Source organism: Vulpes lagopus, chromosome 7, assembly GCF_018345385.1.
Source record: "Vulpes lagopus strain Blue_001 chromosome 7, ASM1834538v1, whole genome shotgun sequence".
Taxonomy (NCBI): Eukaryota; Metazoa; Chordata; class Mammalia; order Carnivora; family Canidae; genus Vulpes; species Vulpes lagopus.
This window is the reverse complement of record NC_054830.1, coordinates 2,289,377-2,311,334: the sequence shown is the minus strand read 5'-3', so window position 1 is coordinate 2,311,334 and position 21,958 is coordinate 2,289,377. Positions and strand designations below refer to the sequence as shown.

Here is a 21,958-nt window from a genome sequence, read left to right as displayed (position 1 = left end):
TATGGCTGTAAAGCAGGTTGTTCAGGCTGGACTTGGACAACGTGAGGGCGGGTAGCTGGGATGAGAAGCCATGGCCTGGGCTCTTAGCCATACCACTAAACCCCTGCCCCACTGCCCCCAGTAGAGCCAGGGAGAACGAGGGCCTGGGGAGGGCCAGGCCGGAGGGCTGACTCCCCCAAGCCCCTTGGAGAGGGCTGGCTGGAGATGAAACCAGGGCACCTGTGGCGGGGGGCAGATCTCAGAGATGAGCTCCTCCAACACCCCAGCCCCCTGCGCCCCACCCCGATGTTCCTAGAGAGCAGCCCTGTGGAGCCCCCAACACGCTCTTGAGACTCACGGCTTGGCAAAAATAATTTAATAATCCATTTGGACACTGGGGTCTCCATGCCCACCCACCCAGCCAGTCCCAGGCTGGAGAGCCAGAGGCTCCAGGAACAGCCCTTGGCAGCCCCAGCCCCTGCCCAGGCCCGAGGGGGGCGGGTTTGCCCACAGCGCCTTTCCCGGCACCCCTAGTTCCTCGAGAAGCTGGGCCAAGGCAACCCCACTCCCCTGAGCACAGCCCTGGCCTGCACCCTCAGACCCCCGCGCCCACCCCCGTGACCCGAAACCCGGGAGCTACAACCCTGCGCCATGTCACTGGGTAGGGGTCACAGGACACCTCAGCCTGGCCCTGGGGGAGGCAAGATGCAAAAGCAGCCAGATAGGGCCAAGCAGACAGCCCCGCGAGGTCAGATCCCACCCGCACGCTCGGTGTATGGGCAGCTTGTGCGCTGGGCCCCGCCGGGGAGGCCGCGGGCGGCTCTAGGAGGGGGCGTGCAGCTGCTCCAGCCCGTCGGCGTACTGGAAGGCCGGCCCCGTCTCGTACTCGTACATGTCCAGGGCCACCTCGCAGCTCTCCCGCACCACGCGCTCGGGGTCGGCCGCGTGGGCCCGCAGGGCGGCCAGGCAGGCGGGCCGGGCGATGGCTCCCAGGGCCTCAGCGCACTCGTGCCGCACCATGGGGCTCTCGGCCCGCTGGGCCAGGGTGGCTGCCAGCTGGGGCACGGCCGCCTCGTGCTGCAGCTGGCCCAGGACGTAGCCGATCTCGTGGCGGAAGAGGGCGCTGCCACAGCGCAGGCCTGCAGGCGGGAGGGCGACTGGTCACTGGCTGGGCGGTGCCATTGGGGCAGGCGGGGGACCAGGAGAGGTGGAAAGGGGGCTCCTTGTTTCAAGGACAGCCGCCCCAGCACCGGTGGTCAGTGCTGCTCAGAGGGAGGGGTCTGCAGCCGGCGGGGGGGGGGGGGGCCTGGGGTCACAGCTCTGCCCTCCCAAAGGCCAGACAGAGCACGCGTGGCCCTCCTGCACGCAGGGTCCCCTTCCAGCTGCTCCCGCCCCTCCGCAGTGATTAATAAGGGACAGTCACGGGCACCTGGTCCCCACTCCACACACAGGTCAGGCTTTATACTGACGGCGCAACCACAGCCAGGAGACGAGCGGTGACCGCCCAGGACCAGAGGCCCCCAAGGCCGAGCCAGGACTCAAGGCCACCCAGCCCTGTGCTCCTGCCCGGCATCGCCTGGGACCCCCACCCTGTGACCCAGGTCCCAGCGATGGCCAGACAGGAAGTGCCGGAGGGCAGCAGGGACCACAGGCCGCCCGGGGAGAGGCCTGCAGAGAGCGCCCTGGGGGCCGGGGCGGGAGTGACTCAAGTCACGGAGCCACACTCCCAGGGACCGGATCCCAGCTCTGCGGCTGCCAGGCTGCCAACCGCTGTCCGCTCAGGCAACTCTCTCCGCCTTTCTGGCCTCGGCTTCCCCACGGGAAGTGGGGGCAAGTGTGCCCGCCCGCCTCCGGGAAAGCCCGTGGGCGAGTCCGGGCACCGGGGCAGGACGCACGTTCCCTGGTCACTCTGTTCCTCCATTTCCGGGTGCGGCCACAGAGCCTGAGCGAGGCGCACGGACCGTGACCCCGACCCCCACTCACCCTCCGCCAGCGCCAAGGCCGCCTCTTCGCCGCCCGCATCGCGCAGGGCGAACATGGCTCGGTAGCGCTCGAAGAGCGGCCGGGCTTCGTCCAGCAGCACCTCCCGCAGCCGCCCCACGTCCCGCTCCTCGGCCGGAGGGGCCGGGTCCACGGACAGGTAGGGCCCTGCCGCCACCGCCGGCTCCCTGCTGTGCTCCTGCAGCCACTCCAGCCGCCTGACGGCCAGCTGGCACGTCTCTGCCACCTGTGGGGACAGCGGTGCATGGGCGGCCACTGAGGACCTGACAGTGGACACGAAGGACCCCCTGCCCCACCCCCGGGGGCTCGAGGGACTCGGGAGCTAACCAGTCATTCTAGGTGGAAACAGCCTGGCGGGGGCTTGAGTGGTTAGGGAGGGAGGAGGAAGAGGAGGAAGGAGAGGGGAGGAGGGAGAGGGAGGAGTGCCCGGAGGGGCTGGGGATGAGGGGGCACAGGCGCCAGAGCTCATGGGGAGGGGTGACAGTGCGGAGCCCTCCCTCACGCAGGGCCTGGAGCTGCAGCGAGAACTTGGGGTTCCATCCTAAAGGTCACTGTCACGAGCACAGGAGAGCTTTCGCCACAAGAGGTTAGGAGACCTAGCTCTGCCTTGACCTCCAGCTGCCGAGAGGGGCTGGGGCGGAGCTTCCGGAGGTGAGAAGCAGCAGGTGAGAAACACACGTCCACGCGGACACCTGCATGGGTTCCGGTGGCCAAAGTGGAAGCGGCCCACGTGTCCAGGGACAGAGGAGTGGATAAATACAGCGTGTCCCCCACGTGCAGGCACGTCCCCCGGTCATGGACAGGAGCGAGGAGCCCACACGCACCACCCCAGGGACAGACCCCAAGCCCACGACGCTCAGGGAGGGAACCAGAGACAGGAGGCCCCATGGGGTGTGAGTCCACGTGTGTGACACGTCCAGGACGGGCTTATCCATGCATGGGGAGGGGCTCGTGGGGGCCGAGGGCTGACTACTGATGAGGCGGGGCTCCTTCTGGGATGATGGAATGTTCTGGAATTAGGAGAATGTCGCACCCATCTGTGGATGCTCTAGAAACCCCTGAAGTGTTGAACCCTGTGGTATGTGACTAACATCTCAATAAAGCTGTTCCCTGAAGAACGGAGACAGGAAGGTGCTGGGAGAGCCTGGAAGAGGTCAGGCGGGCTGGGGCGGGTGGGCTCCAGGGGATCCTGGCGCAAGGGCTGGACGGGGCTGGAGGGGACAGGCTGGGTGGGAGGGGAGAGGTGAGGCGGGTTAGCCGGGCGGGGTTTAGTGGGGGAGTCAGTCGGTTTTAACGACAGGGCAGCACCCAGACACAGGGGACGCTGGCCCAGGCTGGGGGGCGGGGAGGGGGTCAGGCCACGGTACCTCGATGACGGGGTCGGTGCAGTACTGCTTCAGGACGTCCAGAACTTCCGGGTTCCCGATGGCCCCCAGGGCCTCCCCTGGAAGAACCACGCAGGAGGCTCAGTGTGGTTAGGGAACGCCACGGACACCAGGCAGGGGGCGCCCACCTGCACCACCCCCTCCTGTACTCTGCTCCCCCCCCAAGCTCGCGGTCTGGATGGGGACACATCACAACGTGGGGCCCTTGGTGAGCACCGAGCTTCCCAGGGCACCCGGATGAGTAGAGCCCGTCGGGTGAGCCCCAGAGGAGGAGGTTTTCCACCGTGACGTGAGGGAGGAGGGTGAGCAGAGGAAGGCAGGGCCTGATGGAGGGGCCTGGGCTGCCCCAGGCCACACAGGCGCTGAGCGGGGAGACCGCAGCCGGCAGGTACTCGCTCCCCACTCAACCCCTCCTCTGCCTCGCAGGCTGGCAGGGTACGCTGCTGCCCACCAACAACATCCTAATGGAAGGGAGTCTGGGCCAGGACCTGCCCCTGCCCTCCTCCCTCTCTCGCGGTCACTCACTCCGCTCCAGCCAGAGGGGCTTCCTTGCCACTCCTCCAAGGAGCTCGCAGGGAACTGCCCCAGGACCTTTGCACGGGCTGCATCCTCTGCCTGAAGTACCTTCCTCCAGGTAACTGCCTTCACCCACATCCCTGTCCACTGATTACAAAAGGCAACACCTCTGGCACCCTCGTCCTACGCCCTGCCTCGTTTCTCCTCAACACTTACGCGTTCCCACCATCTCAGTAGGCGTTCTGTGATCACACACGCTCAAAATAGCAGAACTTCCGGAGAGGTGAGGTTAGGGAGAACGTTCTCGGTAAGGAGAGCTCTGACAAAACCAGTGACTGGCACGCTGAGAGTTACTGGGGCAGCCTGGGGTGAGGGCGGCTCGTGGGGCTGGACATCGGGGAACATGAGACACAGAGCAGGATGGACACCAGCTCCCCCTCCCAGCGGGGAGGTGGTGGTGAGAGGCACAGCCTCAGCAGCCCGGGCTGGCCACGGGTTTTACGCATTTCTCCTTTCCGGTGTCCCTCGAGATAACAGGGCCTGGTACGCAGCAAGTGCTCAGTAAACACTGGCCCAGCACATTACACGAACGAACGGGAAGAGGAGACGTCAGGGGTTGGCGAGCTCGCCGCCTGGTTTTGTGTGAACAAGAACGGTTTTCAGTTTTCACGTGTCTTTTTTTTTTTAGAGGCCCCTGGCCGGCTCCATCAGTAGAGCGCATGACTCTGATCTCGGGGTTGAGAAGTCTGAGCCCACACTGGGTGCAGAGATAACTTAAAAATTGAGTCTTTGGCAACACCTGGATGGCTCAGCGGTTGAGCATCTGCCTTTGGCTCGGGTTGTGACCCCGGGGTCCCGGGATCGAGTCCCACATCGGGCGCCCCGCAGGGAGCCTGCTTCTCCCTCTGCCTGTGTCTCTGCCTCTCTCTGTCTCTCGTGAATAAATAATAAAATCTTTTTAAAAGATAGTCTTTTAAAAAATAATTATCATTATTATTTTTAAATCAAAGGGGTGATATTTCCCGATGTGTGAAACTCGGGTGGACTCCCAATCTGAGCGCCCTCAAGGGGCCCGGGCCCGTGGCTGCGCCTCTCGAGCACAAGGACAGAGGGAGTCCGGGCTCCGGAGGCTGCCGGGCCCACGGGGCTGAACGTTCGACGGCCTGCCCCGTACAGAAGAGGCCTGCCCGGGGTCGCGCGGGGAGGAGGGCCGGCGCCCTGGCCACTCACCCGCCTCGTGGCGCACCATGGGCTCCTGGCGGGCGTCACGCAGCACGTCCACCAGCACCGGGATGGCCCGGGAGTCCTGCATCTGGCCCAGGCAGTAGGCCAGCTCGTGCTTGAGCAGGGCGGAGTCGTCGCCGAAGGCCCGGCTGATCCAGGCGATGGCCCCGGGGCCGCCGAGGCCGCGCAGCGTGAAGAGCGCCCGGAAGCGGGCCTGCAGGGGCTGCCGGGCGTCCACCAGCGTCCGCCCAATCGCCTCCACCTCCTGCTCCGTCACCATGGTGCCGCCCGCTGCCGACGGACCCAGGCCTTCCGCGGCCCCACCTGGGCTGAAACGGGGTGGGGGGCTCCTGGGCACGAGGACCTACAGGTGGAAAACCCAGAGCCCAGGTGAGAGGCGCTTCTCATCCATCCGGGGATTAGTTCCCTGAAGAATCAGGACCTGGGGGGGGGGTGTGGGGGGTCCTCCTACCTGCTCCCCTGCCGGGCATGGGGGGAAGGCCAGGGTCGGCCCCGTGTACCCGCGGGGTCATCTACGTTACCTGCCCTCCCTGACCTCTCGCCTGTACATCAGCAGTGACTTCTGCTGGTCCCCTCCGCACGGAAGCCAGAGGGGCCAACACAGTCCCTGGGGACCCCCACTCTGCGTGCGGCCCTCCCACACTGAGTAGCCTCCACTGAGCAGTGTGAGCAGCAGGATGTGGAAGGAACGACACCGAGGGCAGGTCCTAAGAGACCCCGGGGCTCCTCCTCGCTGCTCCGGGACTACGAGGAGGCTCCCCCGGCCCTAGAGCGGCCCATTGGCCGGGGAACTGAGGCCTCCGGGCCACTGCCAGGGAGCGCGGGAGGCCGGCGGCAGCTCCCGCAGCTCCAGCGCCTTCCGCCGAAGCTACCACTGCTGCCGCCGGCCCAAACGCCACCTCACGGCGGCTCTGAGCCGGAGGCACCGATCCGGATCAGGCCCAGATCCCGGCCGCCCCGACCGGGAGAGCATGTGCCGCTGCTCAAAGCTGCCAAGCGTGGGGCTGTCCGTTCCATGACGGGTAACTGGACTGCGGGTGCTCTCGGCGTGTTCACTGGGCCCTTGCACAATCCTCCCATGGCCCCTCGTTCTTCCAAACTCCTTCACGATCCCAAAGGCACCGCGTGACCTGCCCCGACCTCTGCCAGCGCTCCCCTCCTCCTCCTCCTCCTCCACCCCTTGCACACTCTGTTCCAGCCACACAGGCCTCCTGGCTGTTCCTCCAACACACCTGGCCCGGTCCTGCCCCAGGACCTTTGCATGGGCTCTTCTCCTCCCCAGGAACGTTCTTCCCCAAATGCCCCCCATGGCCACCCTCTCACTTCCTTGGGTCTCAAATGTCACCTCCTCACGGAAGCCCTCCCTGATCACACTCTTCACTGTTACTCTCTTCCCTTGTTCTACTTTTCTTCCGAGCACTTACCACCACGAGATATCACACAGGATGTTTATCAGTTTAGCTGCTTATGGTCGGTCTTACCCCTTACCAGGACCCTGAAGGCAGGGACCGAGTCTATGCTAATCACCAGTGGACTCCCAGCACTCAGTAGGCCCTCAATAAAAACACCAGCCCTACCAGCAACAGCAGCTGATATTTACTGAGACCTGCTATGTGCCAGGCACTTCTTCGAGGCCCCTCACACTCATGAACTCATCTACCTGTCCCCATAACCTATGAGAGGGGTGCTAGGCTTGTCGCCCTTTCACAGGTGAGAAAGCAGACACACAGGGAGCTTAATAACTTGCTCAGGATTAGCGTTGAGACTATAAATCCGGGTAGCTGGGCTCTAGAGTCACTCTAAACCACAGATGCCGTGTCGAGTGGGTGGACTGCGACGCAATGACACAGCCGGGCTGGGAGGAGGGGCTCCACCTCTGTCCTCCAGACTAATGAAGACCTGGTTGACGCTTCATAAAGCGAGCAGTGGCACGTCGCAGCCTCTGGCTCCCGGCAGCGTCAGCATGGCTGACTGGGCTTGATGAGGGGGTGCAGCTGCCCGAGCGCGGTTGACCATCAGAGGAGGGGACACCTTGAAAGAGGGACCAGCAGAAGCCACAGAAGCCAAGGGCGTCTGGGTGGCTCAGCTGGTTGAGTGTCTGCCTTCAGCTCAGGTCATGATCCCAGGGTCCTGGGATGGAGCCCCGCATCGCACTGGGCTCGCCGCTCAGTGGGCAGTCTGCTTCTCCCTCCCCTGACACCCTCCCCCTGCTCTGCTCTTTCTCTTTCTCAAATGAATGAATGAATGAATAAATAAATAAATCTAAAAACAAAAAGAGGGATCCCTGGGTGGCGCAGCGGTTTGGTGCCTGCCTTTGGCCCAGGGCGCGATCCTGGAGACCCGGGATCGAATCCCACATCGGGCTCCCGGTGCATGGAGCCTGCTTCTCCCTCTGCCTGTGTCTCTGCCTCTCTTTCTCTCTCTGTGACTATCATAAATAAATAAAAAAAAAAATAAAATAAAAAAAAAATAAAAGAAAAACAAAAAGAAAAAGAAACCAGAAAAGCCTGGAGTGAGCGAGCTGCCAAGGCATCAGGGGCCATGAGATTGGTGTGGGGGTCACACAGCAAGCCAAGGGCAAACAGGACCCAAGACTCCTGACTCCCAGCTGTGCAGAGGTTGCCCTGAGGCACGTGGAAAAGGCCCTTCATTGCCCACACATCCCCCGGAGTCCTTAGATACCCAGGAATGAGGGGGAATGTGGCCAACAGGGCAGCTCCAGCTGTGGGAGAGGAGGGGGAGAGGGAAATATGCCGCAGGGCTCTAGGGCAAGGCCTGAATTGCAGCAAAAGTCTCTACATTTGGAATAAAGACTAGTAACAGCTCACAAGTCAGGTTTCCTTCCAGTCTCTGTTCAGATATTCAGTTATGCAGGCAGGAAGGAACTCTCGGAGCACCTGAGGTTAGCGACGCAAACCCTCCCTGCTCTGCACTCCTCACCTGCCGGGGCTTCAGGGTCCCCCACAGCACCTAACGGCACCTGGTGTCCAGTGTGCATCACAGATCAGGTTTTTACCAGACGACTTAGTGCCCCGAAGACTGGACTTCATATCATACATATACATACATGCACACTTGTACACGTAAATAAAAATAAATCTGTATTGCGGGGTGGGCACCTGGGTGGCTCAGGGGCTGAGCATCTGCCTTCAGCCCAGGGTGTGACCCCGGGGGGTCCTGGGATCCACGTAGACGGGTCTTGAAGCATCCGGTTCCTCGGGGTGTCCTCCAGGGGGAGGGATCCCGTATTGGGACGACCCCTTTCTGGGGGGCCGTCGGTTACCAGACGTGTTGATGGGAATTCTTGGTTTGGGTGAGTCTCGGGAGTGGGGGGATCCCTGGGGGGCTCAGCGGTTCGGCGCCTGCCTTTGGCCCAGGGCGTGACCCCGGGGTCACGGGATCGAGTCCCGCGTCGGGCTCCCTGCATGGAGCCTGCTTCTCCCTCTGCCCGGGTCTCTGCCTCTCTCTCTCTGCGTCTCTCATGAGTAAATAAAATCCTAAAAAAAAATCTTAAAAAAGGAGGAGGAGGAGCGCTCACGGAGCGCCTCGTACAACTGCTGGCACCTAGTACGCGGCATCAAATGCTCCTGCGGGGAGCCCCGAACCCACCTCCCTGGGCTCAGGAGGGCACACCTCCTGGAAGCCCACAATTCAAGCCTTCGCCCGTTTTCCAGCGGGAGGCCGGGTGAGGGGGTGGGCGCGGGGTGCAGGGGAGCAGCCCCCACCCAAGCCGAATCTGGGGATCCGCTGGCCCCTGTGAAAGCCTCTTGATGGACGGTCAGCAATGGAGAGAGGAGAGCAGGGTCCTGGGCCCCGTCTACACCCGAGACTCATCTATTTTTTATTTTTAAGACTTTTTTTTTTTTTTTTTTTTACTTATTCATGATAGACATAGAGACAGAGAGAGAGGCAGAGACGCAGGCAGAGGGAGAGGCAGGCTCCACGCAGGGAGCCCGACGCGGGACTCGATCCCGTGACCCCGGGGTCACGCCCTGGGCCAAAGGCAGGCGCCGAACCGCTGAGCCCCCCAGGGATCCCCCCACCCCCGAGACTCACCCAAACCAAGAATTCCCATCAACACGTCTGGTAACCGACGGCCCCCCAGAAAGGGGTCGTCCCAATACGGGATCCGTCCCCCTGGAGGACACCCCGAGGAACCGGATGCTTCAAGACCCGTCTACGCGGATCCCCAAGTACCGGGTGCTTCACACCGTTGGTTCTCCCGGGAACTCGAGAAACGGGTGGCCCGGTAAGCAACCCACGCGCCGCCCCCAGCGAAGAGACCCCCGGCGACAGGGTCCCCAGAACCCATCAGGAGGCCCTCGACCCCCCCCGCCCCCCCCACCCCCACCCCACGAATCCTAGAGACGGGACCTCCCCCCGAGGCGTCCTCCCCGTGCCAGCCCGCCAGGCCCGGGCCACGCACCGCGCTCCCTGCCGCCGAGACGCCCAAACGAGCTCCCGGAAGTCGAGGTCTCCGAGCTCACCCGCCCCCTCCGCGGCCACCAGCGTCTCACCAACCGCGACGCTCGCGGCACTCTCTGGGGGCCGCCATCTTCTCGCCCACGTGACCGGGCCGGACGGCACCAACGCAGCAGCGGGGGGGGTTCCCGTCAAGGCCTCCGCGGCACGAGACCGGTATGGAAGCCTGAGCCTGCATCGGTGCCATAGCCCACACTGCCACACCAGAGGAGTCTGAAGGCATCCCTCAGCGGAGGGAAGGGCAACGCCCACGGTTTCCGTGGAAGACATGCTCTCCGGCTCCCCACCCACTTCGATGGGTGGAAATGGTTTGTGCAGATTCAGCGACGCGGGGCCGGCTGGCGACGGAGCATGCGCCGCGTTCCTGGGCGTGGCCAAATCCTGGGGGCGTGGCCGATGGCTGCAGGGGGCGTGGCCGATGGCTGCAGGGGGCGTGGCCGATGGCTGCAGGTGGCCGGACTCGAGCTCTGGGCAGGCGGGGGCGGGGCGTATCTCGTGCTTTTTTTTCGGACCCGAGCGAGTCCGAGTTTGTCGTTTACTTAACAAATAGTGGGGGCCGAGGGCTAGACAGCCTGGTGGCCTGGGGCAGACAGACGGGAAATAAGTGAGTGAAATGCACGCGAGGCGGTGACCCAGGTGAAGGAGTGTAGGGCGCGGGCGGGGCGCGTGGTCCCGGGGGGCGGGGCCGGGGCCCGCGGCAGGTGCGGGAAGGAGCGCCCGGGCCTGGGTCGGACTTGGCTTTACTCCGCCGCACTGGGAAGCCCGGCGGGTTCTAATCAGGGCAACGCGTGCGAAAAGTGTTTCCACTTTGCGATGTGGGAAAGAAGCATGGGTGGCCACGTTAGTATGTGTAATGGCGAGGAAAAAATGATTTGGGGAAAAAACATCATCGCTCACCTGGGCTACCACAGCTCCTCCCCACCTGCCTTCCTGGCCCCCAGGTCTGTCCTCTCTGCAGTGGCCACCAGAGGCCACCTGTGGGCACCAGCTCCGGCCCTCCTCTGCCCACAGCCCTCCAGGGCTCCCACCTCCCCCAGGGTTAAAGCTCAAGTTCTCCCCTGACCCCCAAGGCCCCACATGACCTGCACTGGGCCCGTCCCTACCCTTCCCTCCTCCCTGTCACCCCGTTGCTCACTCTGCTCCAGCCACACGGGCCTCCTTGCTTTTTTCCAACACGCCAGACCCAGTCCTTCCTCCGGGCCTTTGCATGTGCTCTGCCCTCTGCCTGGACCGCTCTTCCCCCTGGTACTCCCCTGCCTGGTTCCCTCCCTCCCCTGGGTCTCTGCTCCCGTGCATCTCCAGAGGGCAGTGGCTATCCTATTTTAAGCTTTAACTCTCCCTCCTAGTAGTCCCCACCCCTTAGACCGTGGTACCTCCGCCCCAATGCCACTTTTTCTTTTTAGGTTTTATTTATGTTAGAAAAAGGGTGTGCTTGCTCACGTGCACTCACATGCATGTGCATGAGGGAGAGAGGGGCAGGAGGGGAGAAGTGGACTCCCCACTGAGCATGAGAGGGAACAGCTCGAGCAAAGGCCCTGAGGTGGGGATGGATGTGCAGAGTGCCAGCTGGGCTGGCTGGAGCTGAATGAGGGCGGTGGGGGGGCCCACTGGGCGGAAGCGATTTGCGCTGTGATTAATCCTGGCAGATGGTGGCCTTGGAGGATCCCCAATCCTCTTACCCAAAGCCCCTAAATACTTCCGCCACGAGGGTCACCTCCGGGCCTCTCCTGCTCCCGGTGGCCGTCATGCCGGGGCTGGCGGTTGAGGAGGGGATGGAGGGCTGGAGCCCAACCCCGCCGCTGTATGAGGAGTACCGCCCGCCGCCTCTCGATGCCATCCGCCTGCCCAGGTACGCGCTGTACCTGCTGCTGGCAGCGCTCCTGGTGGTGGCTGTGGCCTATGCCATCGTTGGACACCTCATCAAGGACCTTGCCCACGACCTGGCCGGTGAGCTACTCCCCTCAACTGCGGGCCCTGCTTGGGGTGGCACTGGGCCACTCGGGGGTGGTGGTGGTGGTGATGCGAGGGCCCGTCCTGGCCAGGGAGGGCACCGAGGGTGGGTGAGGCCCTGGGAGGCTCCTCACCCACATCCTCCTGCAGACTGGGCCTTTGGCCCGAAGCCGGACCAGGGGGATGCCCCCCGGGAGCTGCGCTCGAGCCTGGAGGGTGAGGATCTGGAGGAGCTGGACCTGCAGCTGGCCCTGGCCTGGCGGGGTGACGAGGACCCTGGCGGGGCTGGTGATGCAGCCCCTGCAGAAGCCCCCGCCCCGGCTCCCCGCCGCCCTTCCATCGCCTTCAAGGACCCACCCGGTCGGAGCTCCTTCTGGAGGCTGGCCTGAGCCGGGCCCTGCCCTCTGGCCCCGGGCCCTGGCTCTGAACCCCTTTGGCAGCTGTATAGACGACTCGTGCACACTGGACCCCTTGCTCCACTGACCTGCCCCGTCGTGGCGGAGGACGTTCTGTTTCTTGGCCGGCAGATTCCCGTGGTTGGTCACCGGTGCTTTCCGTGCTCCTTTCCCTGGTGGCCCCCGGAGCCAACCTCCACCACCAAGAAGATGTTTTATTTTTTTTTTTATTTTTTTTTTGATGTTTTATTTTTTAAATATTTTATTTATTTATTCACGAGAGACACACAGAGAGAGAAAGAGGCAGAGACACAGGCAGAGGGAGAAGCAGGCTCCACACAGGGAGCCCGACGTGGGACTCGACCCCGGGACTCCAGGATTGCACCCCGGGCTGAAGGTGGCACTAAACCGCTGAGCCACCTGGGCTGCCCCAAGAAGATGTCTTAAAATAGTAACCAGGTGGCTGGCCGTTGCCTGGTACTTAGCGTGTGCCTGCTAGCGTGCTCGGGAGCCTTCTCCTCGAATTATTTCATTGGATCCTCACAGGCCAGCTCCCCCCCACCCCGCGTAACAGATGGGAACATGGAGGCACAACGCCCAGAAATGATGTGCTTGGAGCTCAGAGAACTTTTTGTAGAAAGAGGCCAGTTGGGTGACCTGCCTTGGAAAAAGCAGGAGTCCCCAGGCGGGGTTCTGCTCCAGCTCTTAAGCCCGAATCTGCTGCACCCCCACCTCCCTGGCTCCTTCCCAGCTCCGTGGCCCCTGCAGGATCCACTGCCTCTGGGGGTCCTGACTTCCCAACTAACCCAGGAACCCCCGAAGGGCACCGCATGAGGCTTCCCCCTCCCTTCCGAGCTTTGCAAGGACAGGCGCACGCAGTAGGAGCCTCACAGGCACAGCCCGGTGGGTGACGTGGGCTCGCGCCGGTGGGGGCCTGAGCGCCTTGGCTCCCCCGGGTGCCCAGGTGCGCAGACCTCAGGAGGCAGGAGGCCCCGGGTATGCACAGGTGCCCCATAAAGGTGTGTGCAGTGACGCTGGCATCCCCCCCAACCCCTGAGGGCCCTACAGAGGCCCCCCCAGTCTGGGCTTCTTGCCACGTGCCTGGGCCGTGGCTGCCCAGTGGCAGCAGGGGTGGCACGGACACTCCTTCTCCTGGGCAGGGCCCTGTATCTAATCAGCAGGGACCAAGGTTGATGGACAGGAGAGCCCGGAGCCTGAGTCACCCGCTGCTGCGCATCCCGCTCTCTGGCCGCAAGGGCGGGGCTGGGCCCCGAGATGGGCGGTGGGCACGTGGCCCATCACCTCTCGCCCGTGTGCTCATCCCATACTGGCTGTGGGCCCGCGGGGGTCCGGGAGCCAGGACGCGGAAGTTGAAGCCGGGGGTGAGGGAGATCTGGGTTCGGGTCCCAGCTCCAGCTGTTTCTGGGTGACCTCTGCGCCCCGGCCTCCTCGGGCTTCTCTGCGGAAGGGAGCGGGAGCCCTGCGTGCCGCGTCCGGAGAGGGAACCCACGATGCCTGGAAGCCCCGACCCGGCCCGTGTCAGCCTGGCCGCTGCGGCGTGGGGCCTGGGGACCTGGAGGCGGGGGCCTGGGGCAGGGCGCAGGGCGAGGGCTGGACTCCCCGCGTTAATTGTTATACCAGGTCCAGAGTCTGAGCTGCGGGTCCGCCCCTAGGCCCGCCCGCCTGCATATCAGGGCCTGGGCACGGCCTCACCCAGCCGCCCCTGACTGTGCGCGCCGCTGGCTCTTCCACGACCATGGGGACCCTGGAGGCCCTTCTCCTGCTCAGCGCCCTGCTCCTGTCACCTGCAGAGGCCCAGCAGGGTAGGGCGCCCACCCGGGCTGGGGGGCGGGGTGCACGGTGCAGTGGTCGGGAGGGGTCATGGCAGGGGCTCCTACGAAGGCTCACCATCTCCCCATTTTTCATGGTGAGGAACCCGTCTGAGAGGAGTAGGCGGGCAGAGGAGGAATGGGGCCGGCCCCCTCTTGGAGCCCCCCAGCCCCCACGCTCCCCTGGGGCCTCCCTGCCCATCCCTGGGGACACCCCCCCAGGCCCCAGCCCCCTCCCTTCTCTAGAACTGGTGTCTGACCAGCCCTCTCTGAGACCCCACCTGCTGGAGCATCCCCGCCCCGCCCCCGGACCCTTGCCGTCTCCCCTTTCGGGGGCGCACCCCGCTCCCCGCCATCTCTGACTCCCACCTGCCCCGCCTTCGGACAGCCACGCAGTACCACCTGAAGCCCTGGCTGGTGGGCCTGGCTGCCGTCGTGGTATTCCTGTTCATCGTCTTCGTCCTCATGCTGGCCAACCGCGTCTGGTGCTCCAAAGTGAGGTGGGAGCCCCTCTCCCCACGCCTCGCCCCGCTGTCCCTGTCCTCTCCCCAAGAGTGCTGGGCACCCCTCCCGCCTGCTGACTCTCTCTGGTCACTTCCCCTGTCTCCCGTCTCCCTGCTCCTGCTCACACCCCCCGCGTCATGGCCCCCCCATGCGGTCGTGCACCTTGCTCTGTGCAGCCGCGGGACGCCGTGGAGGTGACTCGCCTGTCACCCGCCCTCACCCCTCTGTCTCTCTCTCTCTCCTACAGAGCCCAGGACGAGGAGGACACCGGGCTCAGAATGTATCCCAACCCCTATCAGGACGTGGGCGTGAGGTACTACTGCCTGTGTGAGCGTGCGTGGCTGGTGCGGGGTCGGGGGGGTTTGTGTGAGCCCCTCTGGGGGTGGGGAGGGGTGAGTGTGCACCGGTGACCTCTTTCTACTCTTGAACACGTCAAGCGCATTCCAGCCGGGACCTTTGCACTTAGTCTTTTCTCTGATTGGGACACTCTTTCCTGTATCTTTGAGCTGCCTCGTCCTCCAGTCCCTGCTCAGATATTTCCTCCTCCCGGAAGCCCACCCCGGCCACCAGGCCTCGGACACACTGCGTCCCACAGCTCTGCGTTCTTTGCCCTGCCCGGCAGCCGAAATTATCTTAGCCATTTACTGCTCTGTCGTCGCTGGACGGTGGCTCCCAGTAGATGGAAGGAGCTTAGCTCTGGCCCGGCTGTGTCCCCGGGGGGCCTGGCGCACAGTGGGCACTGAGCAGATCCCTGTTGAACGACACTGTGCTGTGGGGTCGTGTAGGTGTCTGCACACGAGCATGGTACTGGCGCGGGTGACTCTGCTGTGGTCCCGACCGCTTCCAGACGAGATTCTGGGGGAGGCTCAGGGATGTGGCAGGGGTGGGGGCTCTTCCAGGGCAGTGTCCCCACTTGGCCAAAGTTGGGAGGCGAGAGTAGGAGATAGGAGGAGGCCAGCCTGACTGGAACATTCTCAGTCGAGCTCGAGACGTACGTGAGGGAGAGAGCTGTAGGCCTCATTGTTTGCTTTGTCTGAGACTCAGTGCCGCTCCAGCAAAGTGTGATTCCCGCTCCCAGGGTGTGCTGGAGGTTCTCGAACCCACCTGAGCTCCTGTGTTGGTAGTTTTCTCCTTGTTCATTCCTCCATCCACCCTCCATCCCCCATCCTCCTACCTCCCATCCATCCATCCACCCATCTACCCATTCATCCCCTCATCCATCCATCCATCCCTCCCTCCACCCCTCCATCCTTCCATCCTTCCATCCATACATCCATTCACCCAACCATTCATCCATCCCCCATCCATCCATCCACCCCCCATTCCCCTACCCATCCATCCTCCAATCCGTTCATCCATCCCTCCATCCATCTATCCATTCACCCAACCATCCATCCCCCATACATCTATCCCCCATCCATCCATGCCCCCAACCATCCATCCACCCATCCGTCCATCCATCCATCCACCCATCCACCCACCCACCCATCCATCCATCCAACATTCAACCAACCATCCATCCATCCATCCATCCATCCCCCCACATCCATCTATCCACCCATCTACTCACCCATCCACCCACCCACCCATCCACCCCCGCATCCATCCATCCATCCCTCATCCATCCATTTACCCATCCATCCATCCACCCATCCAACCAATCATCCATCCATCCCCCATCCATCCATCCATCCATCCATCTATCCATCCCCCCACATCCATCTATCCACCTATCTACACCCATCCCCCATCCATCCCCCCATCCATCCATCCAACCATCCATCCCCCCATCCATCCATCCAACCATCCATCCATCCTCCTACCCACACTTCCCTTTCCAACCATCCATCATTCATCCATTGATCTTCCTACCCAGTAAACCATTGATCCATTCATCCATCCACATGTCTACACTGCCATCTCTCCACCCATTTATTTATTTATTTATTTATTTATTTATTTATTTATTTATTTTAATTTTTTATTTATTTATGATAGTCACAGAGAGAGAGAGAGGCAGAGACACAGGCAGAGGGAGAAGCAGGCTCCATGCACCGGGAGCCTGATGTGGGATTCGATCCCGGGTCTCCAGGATCGCGCCCTGGGCCAAAGGCAGGCGCCAAACCGCTGCGCCACCCAGGGACCCCCTCTCCACCCATTTATACTCCCATCCATTGATCTGTCATGCTCTTCTTTGGCCTGGTCATTCACTCATCTTCCTATTCTTTTTTTTTTTTAAGGTTTTATTTGTTTGTTTGTTTATTTATTTATGAGAGACAGAGAGCGAGAGGCAGAGACAGAGGTAGAGAGAGAAGCAGACTCCATGAAGGGAGCCCGGTGTGGGACTCGATCCCAGGACCCCAGGATCATGACCCGAGCTGAAGGCAGACACTTAACCACTGAACCACCCAGGCGTCCCTCATCTTCCTATTTGTTTATTCATCTCTCCGTGCAGCTATCCGTTCACCTAACCACTTACCTGCCCATCACCTATCTATCGATCCACCCACCCACCCACCCACCCACCTCTCCATCTATCCATTCATCCATTCATTCCCCTAACCTACCCATCTATCTACTCACCCACCCATCCACCCACCCACCCATTTCTCCCACTCATCAGCCCAGTGATCTCTCCACCCATCCACCCATCTGCACTGCTACCCATCCATGCATTGACCCATCATTCTTTCCTTTCTGTAATTAATCTACTCACCTATCATGCTGTCTGTCTGTTCATCCCTCCATGCAACCTTCCATTCACTTCTCTACTCATCTTCCTATTCATCCGTCCTCCCATGCGTCCATCCTTCCATACATCCACACATCCATCCATTCTCCATCCACCTGTCCATCCATGGGACAGTTGAGTCATACTTTCTGCCTTTGTGAAATGGAAATAGCAAGGCTTCCTCCCAAGGACTGTTTTGAGGATTCAACAAAGAAACTTTTTGTAAAACACCTGTCACAAGGCCTGGCACAGGCCCATGTCTGTCCAATGGGAGCAACTGTTTCTCATTGTGTCTGGGGCCTTTGTATCCCTACAGTGAAGAAGGCAAGAGGGAGAAGATAGAGGAGATAAAGGACATGAAGGGCAGGAAGGCTGAGAAAGAAGGAGAGAGGAACTTGGGGCTGGAGCTGGAGGAGCAAGAGGAGCCCAGAGTTGAAGGGAAAGTCACGAACACAGCCATGTGAAGACGCGACACCGCTTCCTCCAGGCAGCCACCCAGAGATGCCCCCTCCACACCGTGTAAGCGATGACCTGGACGTGAAGCCACCATAGTGACTCCATGCAGAGTGGAGAATACTGGCCCCCGAATGAAGAGGCCTGGGACTTGCCCTGCCCCTCGGGGGGGGGGGGGCTCTCTGTGTGCTGCGTGCCTGGGCTTTGTGCACCCTCCTTCCCGATTTGTCTGCCTAGTGATTCCTCTCGCACTTGGAGCGCATTCTGGGTTATGGAGAAACCCCCGAGCAACCGCCGTGTCACGGCTCCCCCACTTCTACCCACGGCCTGATTTCTTTTCCCTCTCCCTAGTATCTGTTGGCCAGAAGCTCCTCCGTCCTACTCAGACTCGGGACCAACGTGGGGCAGGGGCTGCCTTTTGAAGACCTGCATTAAAGAATTAATAAGAGACCTTCAGAAGGGCTCCTGTTGTCTCTTGGGACTCAGTTTCCCCCTGGGGGAGGCAGTGGTTGGGGCCGATGCCCGAGCAGGGATGGGAGGGCAGGCTGCCCAGTGCCCAGATGCCCCCGGCAATCTTGATCCTGCTGCGGAGCTCTGGACTTTGAGCCCCGTATCCTGGGAAATCCTTGCTACCCCACCCCTCGTCTGGGGCCACGTGACTGTTCCAGGGACCTGGGTCCGGGAGGCTGTGTCCCAGGGCTCTGTGCTCCCCTGGGAAGGGACGAGTGCTTTCTCCTCCCAGTTTCCAGCCTCCCCTTTCACCTCACTTTCTCCGGGCCCTGGCTCTTGCCCTGGATGTTAACTATTTCTTAATAAGGACCCTGATAAAGGTCAGCATTCAGGCCCCGGGGGTGGGGGTGGGGGGGGATGAGACCCAGAGGCAGGGAGCGGCTGTGCGGGACTTCCAGGATCTTCCACCAGAGGGTGGAAAAAACATAAACGAAATGAAGCTAATAAGCGCCCTCACGGATGCTCCCGGTGAGCGCCTGGCGTCTGGTCAGTACACGGTTAGCCCCGTTTTCCAGCTGGAAACACTGAGGCCTGGCAGGAGAGACGTCAGGGGCTGGTCTCGCGGGTGGCTGTGGGCAGAGCCCACGTGGAAGCCCAGGCTGCCCGAACGCTGAGGGGGTTTGTAGGATGATCCGAGAGGGTCGGGGTGGGGGGTGTTCATTCCCGCTGCGGTTCCTGGCGGTGAGAGCTGTGTCCCTCTGGGATGCCGTGTGTCCCCCCCCCCTCCGGCCCAAGGGGGCGGTAACCCCTCATCTGCAACCTGAGGACCAGAGTTACGAGGCTCAAAACAGGTGCTGGGGCTTAAGAACCATTGCAGGGCCCGGCGCATAGTAGGTGCTCAGGAAACGCGTTCCGCACCTTTCCTGGCCTCTCTCTCCCGTGGCTGTGGCTGTGGGGAGCGGAGGGCGGGGGGCCTCAGGGGGACAGGGTGCTGGATGCCTGGGCCTCTGGACCCCCTCCCCGGCACACCCGGGATCCAGGGAAGGGGGCCCCACTCCTCACTTCCTGCAGGGTGTTGGCCACACCCTGCACTGGGGTGTCCGGGGCGGCCACTTCCTCCTCTGATGGGGTGGCACCCCAGAACCTGCTGGAGGGCCGCGAAGACAGACGGACAGGGATGGACCGATTCTGGATGACCACTGGCCGGGCCTCCCTTCTGGCAGCTCTGGTCCCGGGGCTGGTTTGGGCCCAACCCCGTAAGGCCTCGGGAGGGACAGGAGGGGGAAGGGAGACCCCACCTGGTGGCCCAGCCGCTGACCCCGCCCCGCCCCGCCCGCAGTGGCCCAGAGGAAGCCGTGGCTGGTGGGGCTGGGGGCCGTGCTGGCCGCCCTCTTCCTCCTCTTCGTCCTCACCCTGCTCTACGCCATCTGGTGCAGCCAGTCCCGCGACAGGTGGGCAACCCCCCCCCCCCCGCCCCGGTCCTGCGTGAGCTCCCCCCGCCCCCCACAGCACCACTGGCGCTCAGAATCCCTCCCCTCCCCGCTCCTCTCTGAGCCTCCACAGGCCAGGGGGTAATTCTTTGACTCAGAACCGCTGGGACCTCATGCAACACGCACCCCCCTTCCCTCCCCTTGCTACGAACCTGAAAAACGAGATGGCTTCCCTGAGACCCCAACCCTAAGACACGTCCCAGGGGGGAATCTGTGATGTCTTTACCACTCCCCTGGGCCCTGAGACCCCAACCCTAAGACACGTCCCAGGGGGGAATCTGTGAGGTCTTTACCACTCCCCTGGGCCCTGAGACCCCAACCCTAAGACACGTCCCAGGGGGGAATCTGGGAGGTCTTTACCACTCCCCTGGGCCCTGAGACCTCAACCCTAAGACACGTCCCGGGGGGAATCTGTGAGGTCTTTACCACTCCCCTGGGCCCTGAGACCCCAACCCTAAGACACGTCCCAGGGGGGAATCTGTGAGGTCTTTACCACTCCCCTGGGCCCTGAGACCCCAACCCTAAGACACGTCCCAGGGGGGAATCTGTGAGGTCTTTACCACTCCCCTGGGCCCTGAGACCCCAACCCTAAGACACGTCCCAGGGGGGAATCTGGGAGGTCTTTACCACTCCCCTGGGCCCTGAGACCTCAACCCTAAGACACGTCCCGGGGGGAATCTGTGAGGTCTTTACCACTCCCCTGGGCCCTGAGACCTCAACCCTAAGACGAGTCCCAGGGGGGATCTGTGAGGTCTTTACCACTCCCCTGGGCCCCACGCATCTATCCATCCCTCTCGCACCCCCCCCAAGTCCTCTGTGCGTAACCGTCCCGCCGTCTGTGGCTCTGTCCACCTTCCCACCACCCGTCCCCATGTCCGTCGAGGCGTCTGTCCACATCCACTCATTAACCTACCACCATCCATGGGTCCGTAGCCCTGTCCCCCTGCCCGTTCACTCACCCACAGTCCCGAGACCCAGGGAGCGGGCAGGCCAGGCGCCGGCCCTCCTGTCAGGTTGACACGGGGCAAGTGTCCTAACCTGTCTGGGCCTCAGGACCGCTTCTGTCGGGGTGGGGACAACGAGAGCGCGGGGCGCAGAGGTTCTGGGAAAATCGCCCAAGCCTGGGCCCCGTAATTCCTTAATTAAGTGAGGTGTTCTGGATCCTTCTTGTCTCCACAGCCATAAGGAGGAGGAAGCGGGGGCCGTGAGAGAGGAGGAGAAAGGAGAGGGCGACTGTGAGCTGGCCCTGGAGGAGAAGGAGGGGCCTCCAAGCCATGAAACAGGGGCGAGCTCCTCTGAATGAAGGCTTCCCGCCTGCCGCCTCCAGGGAGGCCCCCAGGGACGCCCCGTGCCCACTCTGCACCCGACTAGCACAGACCTGGGCCTGGGGCCAGCGAAATTATCCCATGTGGGGCTCAGATGAGGAGCCCTCGGGACCCGCCCCCATCCCCCCTTTGCTTTTATTTCCCCGGGCGTTCATACACCTCCTTCCCAAGCACACCCTGCGCAGGCCCTGCTGAAGGGTAAGAGCCACGGTGGAGGGGGAACACGTGCAAAGGCCCTGCGGTTGCGGCCCCAGAGCAGGTCCAGCCCCCCAGCCACCTTGCCTTCGTGGCTCCTGGGCCCGAGCTTTGAGCGGACTCAGCGGCACACATGGCCCTTTTCTGGGAGACCGGCCCCCCACCCCCCGCCGTGAGCCGAGTTTCCCGTCACTGTCTGCAAGCTGCGCGGGTGCGGGTGGCGGGGGCGGGAGGAGACGGTCATCACGCCCTGGTCCTGTGCTGCCCTCCCGCTGGTCCCCTCGGGAGGGCTGAACCCCCGGTGCCTCCTTGCCGCGTGGCCCTAAGCACGGACCTTAACGTCTGTGCCTGTGTCCCATCCTGTCAGAGGGGGAGGAGGGGGAGGAAGATAACTTGATCCTTAGGTTGTCATGAGGATTCGATGAAATAACGTCCACAAAAATCGCGAGCACCAGACCCGGAACCCAAAAGGTGTCTAATAAACGTGAGCTGTTGGTTTTGCTGAAATGATGTGGGCAGGGGCCAGGGGCATGGGCGTCCCCCCCCCAGGTTTGGGGGATTTAGAAGGGCCCAGAGTGAGCGTTCACACTGCGGCTCTGGCTCTGGCTGGCGTCCTCTGCCTCCAGGTCATGCCAGGTCGGGGGGTGAGGGGGATGCAGGGGGGCTCCCAGAGGATCCCTGTTGTGTGGACTCCTCCTTTTCCGAAGGGGATGGACTTCTCCCCCCAGGGTGTCTGGAAATTGCTGTGGGGGGGAGCCTTCTGTGGCTGTGACAAGCCCTGCCCCCTTTTATGGGGAGGCCCAGCCCGTAGTCTTGGGACAGCCCCCCAAAGCCAACAACTGCATCACTTCAGGCGCCCATAGTGGGACCCAGGGCCAGATTGCCCTCATCATGGCCCAGCATAGCCCCGACCTCCAGTGTGAGGACCCCAACCCGGGCTGACACCCCCACACTGGCAGAGCCCGTCAACCCTGACACCTCCAGGCCACTTTGGTTGAACCCCAGGCCTGGCTGACCCCACCCCTACT

The 21,958-nt window shown here is 62.5% G+C and overlaps 3 protein-coding genes across 4 annotated transcripts; 2 read left to right on the top strand and 1 right to left on the bottom strand.

The window, feature by feature from the left end:
• Positions 1-338: 338 nt before the first annotated feature.
• On the bottom strand, positions 339-9,707 carry DOHH (deoxyhypusine hydroxylase). Its single transcript, XM_041764331.1, has 5 exons — positions 9,553-9,707; positions 5,112-5,469; positions 3,348-3,424; positions 1,963-2,206; positions 339-1,118 (listed from the first exon to the last, which is right to left on the bottom strand). Exons 2-5 carry the CDS (start codon positions 5,383-5,385, stop codon positions 802-804), a joined length of 912 nt encoding a protein of 303 aa, XP_041620265.1. The 5' UTR covers positions 5,386-5,469; positions 9,553-9,707; the 3' UTR covers positions 339-801.
• A 3,911-nt stretch (positions 9,708-13,618) lies between these two features.
• On the top strand, positions 13,619-17,926 carry LOC121494290 (small integral membrane protein 24-like). 2 transcript variants are annotated; one of them, XR_005988783.1, is made up of 5 exons: positions 13,619-13,776; positions 14,171-14,282; positions 14,534-14,599; positions 17,334-17,536; positions 17,822-17,926. XR_005988783.1 is itself a non-coding variant. In XM_041760549.1 (4 exons), the coding sequence occupies exons 1-4, from the start codon at positions 13,710-13,712 to the stop codon at positions 17,479-17,481; spliced, it is 393 nt and encodes a 130-aa protein (XP_041616483.1). In that variant the 5' UTR covers positions 13,619-13,709; the 3' UTR covers positions 17,482-17,926. The 2 variants fall into 2 exon arrangements, 1 of the variants encoding a protein (XP_041616483.1); XM_041760549.1 differs by having other exon boundaries at positions 17,334-17,926.
• A 980-nt stretch (positions 17,927-18,906) lies between these two features.
• Positions 18,907-21,339, top strand: LOC121496056 (small integral membrane protein 24-like). The gene is made up of 3 exons (XM_041764266.1): positions 18,907-19,176; positions 19,260-19,371; positions 20,590-21,339. Exons 1-3 carry the CDS (start codon positions 19,098-19,100, stop codon positions 20,711-20,713), a joined length of 315 nt encoding a protein of 104 aa, XP_041620200.1. The 5' UTR covers positions 18,907-19,097; the 3' UTR covers positions 20,714-21,339.
• The last annotated feature ends 619 nt before the right edge of the window (positions 21,340-21,958 follow it).